We start from the raw sequence: 7,381 nt of genomic DNA, 5'->3' as shown, positions 1-7,381 counted from the left end.
AGTAGGCATGACACCGTTTGAAGTTCTTTTTGGAAGAAAAATGAAAACCAAAGAAGACCATGAAATTATCACCATTATCGAGCAGGAAGCGATACAAATGTATAATGAAAACCGCGATGATTTAAGAATCTTGGCGAAAGAAAATTTACTGAAAGTACAGGAAGAAAATAAGCGACAACATAATAAGAATTGTAAAGCGACGAAACAATATAAAGAAGGCGATTTAGTGTTTATTAAAAGAACGAAATTCGGACCTAAGCTTAAGATTAAACAAAAATACATGGGACCATACAAGGTGACAAAAGTTAAGCGAAATGATCGGCATGAAGTAGCGCGAGTGAATGATGGTGAAGGACCTATGATGACTAGTACCGCCGTAGATTATATGAAACCGTTTAATTGTAACGAGGAAATTATTGACGTATCTTCGGAGACCGAAGATAGTGCAGGAAAGGCCGAGTGAGGGAATGGATGCATGATGTGTGAATGTGACTTAAGGGCAGTGTGAATGAGGCAGAAGAGGATGCGTGTGTGCGTGCAGAAGGGGAAACAAGAGAGAGGCAGGTTTACGAAAGGTCGCGAAGAGAACGAGACGCAGTCCATGTATGATTTCTTTTTCCATTCTTCATTAATATTAAATATCCTTTTTTCAATAATAAGTGTCGTGTTTGACCTTCTTGTAACCACATCCTACATGTATATTACACATCTAATGCCGATAAAGTAATAAGGCTATTGTTATTAAGCGCACATTGAACTGTAGGAAGGAAAGAGTATATTGCATTATATCTAATGTAGATATAGTAACAATGATGTTGTTATTAAACGTAGATTGTTCTGTAGGAAATAGTCAGTATATTACATTATATCTAATGTAGATATAGTAATAATGATATTGTTATTAAGTGGATATTACACATCTAATGCAGATAAAGTAATAAAGATATTGTTATTAAATGTACATTGAACGGTAGGAAGGAAAGAGTATATTGTATTATATCTTATGAAGATACAGCAATAATGATATTGTTATTAAATGTACACAGATCTGAGTGTGTGGATCAGTATCTTACGTTATATCCAGTGTAGATATATTAATAACACTAGTATTTTTAATGTATATTACATATCTGATGCAGATATAGTAACAATGATATTATTATTAAATGTACATTGATCTGTAGGAAGGAATCAGTATATTACATTATATCTAATGTAGATATAGTAATAATGAATATTTCACAGGTTCCCCCGGGTGGATCGAGTAGCTCGGCACCTGTAGGGGGCGAGGCGAGACGGCGAAAGATATAAATATATCGATTCCGAGAATCCTCGCTCTCTCTCTTAGTCGGCATTGTGACAAAGTAAACACGGGCTTATTACGAAACGCTTCTTCATCGAATTCCGTTGTAGATTAAAACGTCTACGATCCTTCTGTGCATCGTTTAAAGGGATTCCCCGAAAAACGGATTAAATACCGATCCGCGATCGCGTCGAAGTTTTTTTCACGCTCCAACGAGCAGCGTTTTTTCGGAAGCTCGTCTCAATTCCTCGACCGTTTCGACGGAAAATTCGGAGCTTCAAAACATTTGGTCCTTCGAGCCGGATATTTGTCCGGCACCTCGATTTTGACCATCGCGAATCGGTACGTTGTTTTCCGGCCGTGAGTGCAGTGATCTGAGTGATCTCTTGGCGAACTGCGTCCTCAGTGCATCGAAGTACGATCCAACGGTGGCCGATCGCCCGCTGGACTTCCCGAACTGCTGGAAAAAGGGTTAAAGACTACAGTTTCTGTGAGTTACGCTGACTTGATTTTCTTGCGTCTAATCAGAATAATCGTATTCTTTATCACGTACACGCCGTTAAACGGTCCGAATTTTCAAACCGCCAACGGTCGCGAGTTGTGACCTTTCACGCGCGTGCTGTGTACGTCCTTACGTGTCGTTAGAGAACAGTTTTTGCGGGGTGACTCATCATGTCGACGTCACTCGAAAACCTACTGCGCTCTCAAGAAGACCTGGCCGGACGTATAGAGCGTTTTATGAGGAATACACTGAAGATCGGGCAAGAAAAACTTACTCTAATTATGCTGCAGCAACGGAGGCAGCTGTTAGATACTTATTGGCGTGATTTTTCGTCAACTCACAAATCTATTATTTGCGCAGCTGATAAATCAGTGCCTTACTTGAAGGAAGACGTTTTCAGCACTATTGAAAGTACTTACCTTTCGCACGTCGTGGACTTGGAGGAGAGGATTGCCCTACTCGCCCCAGACCGGAATAAGCCAGGAGACGAGAATTCTTCCGGCAAAGCGTCGTCAGGCGAACCGACTTTACCCACGATCTCGCTGCCCACGTTTTCTGGGGATCTCCTACAGTGGGAAAGTTATCGGGATCAATTCAGAGCTCTAATTCACGGCTCGAAAAAGTTAAGTAAGGTGCAAAAATTACATTATCTTAAATCTAGTCTTACAGGTGACGCAGCAAACATGCTTACCTGCACTCCGATGACGGACGGTAATTACGAGGCATCGTGGGCGTCCCTGGAGCGTCGCTACGGTAATAAAAGGATCTTAGCGGCCTCACACATGCGTCGCATCCTCACCTGTGCTCCCATAGTAAAGGCGTCCTCTCAGGAAATTAAAAGGATCCTCGACGAATTCCGCCAGTCAAGGAATGCACTCGCCTCTTTGGAGCGACCGGTGGAGTCGTGGGACGACTGGTTTTCGTTCCTCCTCACCGAAAAGCTGGATCAAACCACGAGACTCGCTTGGGAAACTTCCTTGGTTGATCCCACTACGCTTCCCCCGTTTGAGGCGTTAGTGGATTTTCTGGAAAATCGTGCTCACGCTATTATTTCTGCTCAAGGTACGAATGCGGCGACGCCCCCCCTCCAGTCCAAGGAAGGCTCCAAGCGGACACCCGTTGCAAATACTCGAACAAGGGTAACATTGACCACGAACGCCAAGGAAACAGCCAAGCCTAGACAGCAAAAACGTGCCCGTCGTGTGCTGGCTCACACACTCTTGGCCACTGCACTAGGTTGAAGAAAATGAATCCGCAAGACCGTTTGTCGCTGGTAAAAAAGGTAGGCGTGTGTACAGCATGTCTAAATTCAGGTCATGAAGTTGCAGCCTGCAAGTCAAACTTTCGCTGCCTGGTTTGCGAGGCCAATCACCACACATCGTTACACGATGCCTTTCGGGAAGATCAACCATCGTCATCCAAGGCAAATATAATTACACCGAGCACGAGTGCTGCTTATACGGTCCGATCTCAACGGGTGATTTTGTTGGCAACCGCGCGGGTCCGCTTGGAGTCGACTGAGGGTCGCACTTTAGACGTCAGGGCTCTTTTAGATCCAGGCTCTGAGTCGTCATTTGTTAGCGAGAAGGTCGCGCAATCGCTCCAGCTACAGCGGAAAAGTGTGAGGGTGTTACTCACCGGTTATCAGGAGAAGAGCGTCGGGATGGCCAAACACGAAGTCTCCGTCGAGCTTACGTCCTGCGCAGACAGCGACTTCCGCATCACTCTTAACGCGTTGGTGACAAGGAAAGTCACCTCTCCAACTCCGTCTCATCCAGTGGAGGACCATCCATGGATTCACATGCGGGGATTGCCGCTGGCCGATCCGGAGTTTAGATTACCACGTAGAGTCGACGTACTTCTTGGAGCTGACGTTTGTGGGTACCTTTTCTTGGAAAATAAGGTAGGCCCTCCTGGAACTCCGTCGCTGGTCCGCACGCCGTTTGGATGGTCCCCTTTGGGGCCGGTTTCGACCTCCGACGATCCAGCTTCAGGGGTGGCTCGGGTGCAACTCATCCGAGGCCTGGATGATCTCCGAAACGACCTGCAAAGATTTTGGGAGCTTGAGGAGGTCCCTTCGAAGTCTCCGTGGAGCCCTCAAGACACAGCTTGTGAGGAGTATTTCAAGGAAACGCACTCACGTGATGAACTAGGTCGTTACGTGGTGCGGCTCCCATTTCTGAAGGCTACACCCGAAGACATCGGAGTACCGCGACGTGCCGCTCTTCAACGGTTTCTGGCTGGCGAACGAAGATGGGAGAAGGACTCCTTTTTGCAAACATCTTATGCGGGCTTCATGGAGGAGTATCGGAGACTGGGCCACATGGAACCAGCCTCCAAGTATGATGTCGCTAACGCCAACTACCTGCCTCACCATGCAGTCTGGAAAACCACCGGGTCAGGAAATAAAAGGATTCGAGTTGTCTTTGACGGATCTTATGTTTCAGGCAACAGACCTTCGCTGAACCAGGCTCTTGCGTCAGGACCACGTCTGCAGTCCGACCTTTGGCTGGTGCTCACTCGGTGGAGGTTCCCGAGATGCGTATTTTCTACGGACATAGTAAAGATGTTCCGTCAGATAGCCGTCCATCCTGACGATCGAGATTGGCAGCGCATACTGTGGAGAGACGAAGCTGGAAACGAAGTCCGCGACTTTCGTTTAACCACGGTCACCTACGGGACAACTTCAGCCCCTTACCTTGCTCTACGAGTTCTACAACAGCTGGCAGACGATGAGGAACAACGATTTCCTTTGGGCGCAGCCATCTTGCGTCGAAATTCCTACGTGGACGACCTGTTGGCTGGAGCCGACGATCCTGCCAAGGCTGAGGAGTCTCGACAGCAGCTAATCGGCATCCTCATGGCGGGCGGGTTCCCTCTTGATAAGTGGACGCTGAACTACACGTCCCAAGGGGAACCTAGTGAAAGAGACCACAAATTCCTGCAGGCGAGCAACGACGCGGAGACGCTAGGACTGACTTGGAATGCGGTGGCAGACACGCTTACTGTTACCTCGGCCAAATCGGACCAACCGTCAACCATCCGAACTTGGACGAAACGACTCGTCCTTTCTTACACTGCTCGACTCTTCGATCCGCTTGGATGGGCCTCACCAGTACTCATACGCGCCAAAACACTACTGCAAGATCTTTGGTTGTCAGGAGCAGATTGGGACGAACCGCTTTCAGTCCGCCTGGAGGAGTCGTGGCTTCAGTTTCGTCAAGATCTGGAAGAGGTAAAGACTATCTCATTACCACGTTGGGTTAGTTACAGGGATGCGATGCACGATCACATCGAGCTGCATGGCTTTTGCGACGCCTCCGAACGAGCATACGCCGCTGCAGTCTATGTACGCTTACCAAGTACCTCCACCATGGCGAACGTGCATCTCCTCATCGCAAAAACGAAGCTCGCTCCAATCAAACTCTGCAGTATTCCGCGCTTGGAATTATGCGGAGCTCTGCTACTGGCTCGACTCATGGTGGCGGTTCGGGACGGCATACTTCCTCTACGAGCCACCTTATATGCGTGGACGGATGCATCGGTGGTACTATCCTGGGTCCAATCGCACGCTTCCAGGTGGAAGCCCTTCGTCGCACACCGCGTGGCGGAAATTCAAACGTTACTCCCAGACGTGGATTGGCGTCATCTTCGCAGCGGCGATAATCCGGCGGATTTAGCAACCAGGGGAGTTACCGTACAGGCTCTGAAGGAAGATGAGCGCTGGTGGCATGGCCCTTCGTGGCTTCAGATGCCCCCCAGTGATTGGCCGTCCTCCATTCGTTCTCAGGACGATTCACTCTCGGAGCAACGATCTACCGTCCACACCATCGCAGCCGAACAGTCAGAATCTGAAAACGACTTACTATGCCGATTTTCGTCGTTGACAAAGCTAGTACGCATTACAGCTTACCTGAGACGCTTCGTGTGGAACACTCGGGGCAACGACAGCAGGCGAACGGGTTTCCTGACTTCCACGGAACTCGATGAGGCTCGAAGATGTATTCTCCGACTGAGCCAATCGGAATATTTTTCCGAAGAACTACACAATCTAAAAACAGGTAAACCGATTAAAAGTAAATCCAATGTATTAGCCTTACGGCCTGTTTTAGATGACTGCGGGATCATTCGTGTGGGTGGAAGATTGGATCATGCATCGCTCACCTACGATCAACGGCATCCAATCCTCGTTCACCGTCGGTCTAATTTGGCTGAGCTAATTGTTCGGGCAGCACACGCTCAGACTCTTCATGGTGGCCTCACGTCGACACAAAGCTTCGTCCGTCAAACGTACTGGATTCCGCAGGACCGCACTCTCCTCAAACGCATCCTAAGAAATTGCGTACGCTGTGTAAGATTCCAAGGTAACACGGGTACGCAGCAAATGGGCTCCTTACCTGCTTCACGAGTCCAGCCTGCCAGGGCCTTCCTTCGCAGTGGGGTCGACTATGCTGGCCCAATCACCCTCTGCATGTCAAAGGGTCGCGGCCAGAAGACGGTCAAGGGCTACATCGCCGTGTTCGTCTGCCTCTGCACCAAAGCTGTCCACCTGGAGCCAGTGTCCGACCTGTCTGCGTCCGCGTTTATCGCGGCCTTCCGACGGTTCGTCGCGAGGCGAGGACGCTGTGCTCACCTCTTGAGCGACAACGCGACGAATTTTCGGGGTGCAGATGCGCAGTTGAAATCTATGTTCAAACGAGCTTCTGAATTTTACAGGGAGGTTGCTGAGCTAATCGCCAACGAAGGAACAAATTGGGAATTTATTCCACCCTACTCACCTCACTTTGGCGGCCTGTGGGAGGCGGCGGTGAAATCCGCGAAGAGGCATCTTCTTCGGTCAGTAGAGGGTCACAGGCTGACCTTCGAAGAACTGACAACATTATTGTGCCAGGTGGAAGCGTGTTTAAATTCACGACCGTTATCACCACTCACGGACGACCCCAAAGACTTCTCCGCACTAACACCGAATCACCTCATTACGGGTCACTCACTGTCGGCGATTCCGGAATCACCGGAAAATTTAAATTTCGACGGAGGACACAAAAGGTGGGCCCTCGTACAAAAATTAATTGAACATTTTTGGCGTAGGTGGAGTAAAGAATATCTGGGCCAACTGCAACATCTTCCGAAGTGGCGGAAGGCGCTTCCTAACCTCCAACTCGGAACCCTCGTCTTGCTAAAGGAGGACTCGACACCACCAACTAAATGGCCGATGGCGCGCGTCGTGAAGGTCCACGAGGGAAAAGATGGCCTAACACGTGTGGCGACCGTCCAGACTGCTAGCAAACTGACCACACGTGCAATCACACGGTTGATTCCACTCGTGTCGCCGAACGATACGGACAACGCTACGGCTAAGAAGACGTCTCATGATACGTCTGTCACGGCGGGCGGCGGCACTCTACCGGCAGACGAGCAGTGACGCAGTAGCAACCGCCGATCCTTGGAAACGGTCACGTCGTTGCCGTTCCGACAACGAGGCGGGCGGCATGTTTGAGATTTGCTCGTTTATTAATTATATTTTCTTCTACATTATTGTTGTTTAAATTTACATTATACTAAAACTAATTATTTTA

General features: G+C 48.9%; 2 protein-coding genes across 2 annotated transcripts; both read left to right on the top strand.

Annotated features, from left to right (window-relative positions):
- The first annotated feature begins 3,051 nt into the window (after positions 1–3,051).
- LOC123988766 lies at positions 3,052–4,400 on the top strand. Its single transcript, XM_046289513.1, has 2 exons — positions 3,052–4,202; positions 4,253–4,400. Exons 1-2 carry the CDS (start codon positions 3,052–3,054, stop codon positions 4,398–4,400), a joined length of 1,299 nt encoding a protein of 432 aa, XP_046145469.1.
- Positions 4,401–4,737: 337 nt separating this feature from the next.
- Positions 4,738–7,227, top strand: LOC123988765. Its single transcript, XM_046289512.1, has 2 exons — positions 4,738–5,040; positions 5,918–7,227. Exons 1-2 carry the CDS (start codon positions 4,908–4,910, stop codon positions 7,225–7,227), a joined length of 1,443 nt encoding a protein of 480 aa, XP_046145468.1. The 5' UTR covers positions 4,738–4,907.
- The last annotated feature ends 154 nt before the right edge of the window (positions 7,228–7,381 follow it).

Source organism: Osmia bicornis, unplaced genomic scaffold, assembly GCF_907164935.1.
Source record: "Osmia bicornis bicornis unplaced genomic scaffold, iOsmBic2.1, whole genome shotgun sequence".
In the NCBI taxonomy this organism is placed as follows: domain Eukaryota; kingdom Metazoa; phylum Arthropoda; class Insecta; order Hymenoptera; family Megachilidae; genus Osmia; species Osmia bicornis.
The sequence above is the reverse complement of the archived record's forward strand: the minus strand, read 5'-3'. Positions and strand labels throughout refer to the sequence as shown.

Bases quoted from the DNA above. Each gene is read 5' to 3' on its own strand.
- LOC123988766 (XM_046289513.1), top strand. From the start codon at position 3,052: ATGAATCCGCAAGACCGTTTGTCGCTGGTAAAAAAGGTAGGCGTGTGT. The intron at 4,203-4,252 runs GTCAGGAAATAA...CTTATGTTTCAG, and splicing joins GCAGTCTGGAAAACCACCGG to GCAACAGACCTTCGCTGAAC.
- LOC123988765 (XM_046289512.1), top strand. From the start codon at position 4,908: ATGGGCCTCACCAGTACTCATACGCGCCAAAACACTACTGCAAGATCT. The intron at 5,041-5,917 runs GTAAAGACTATC...GGCCTGTTTTAG, and splicing joins TTCGTCAAGATCTGGAAGAG to ATGACTGCGGGATCATTCGT.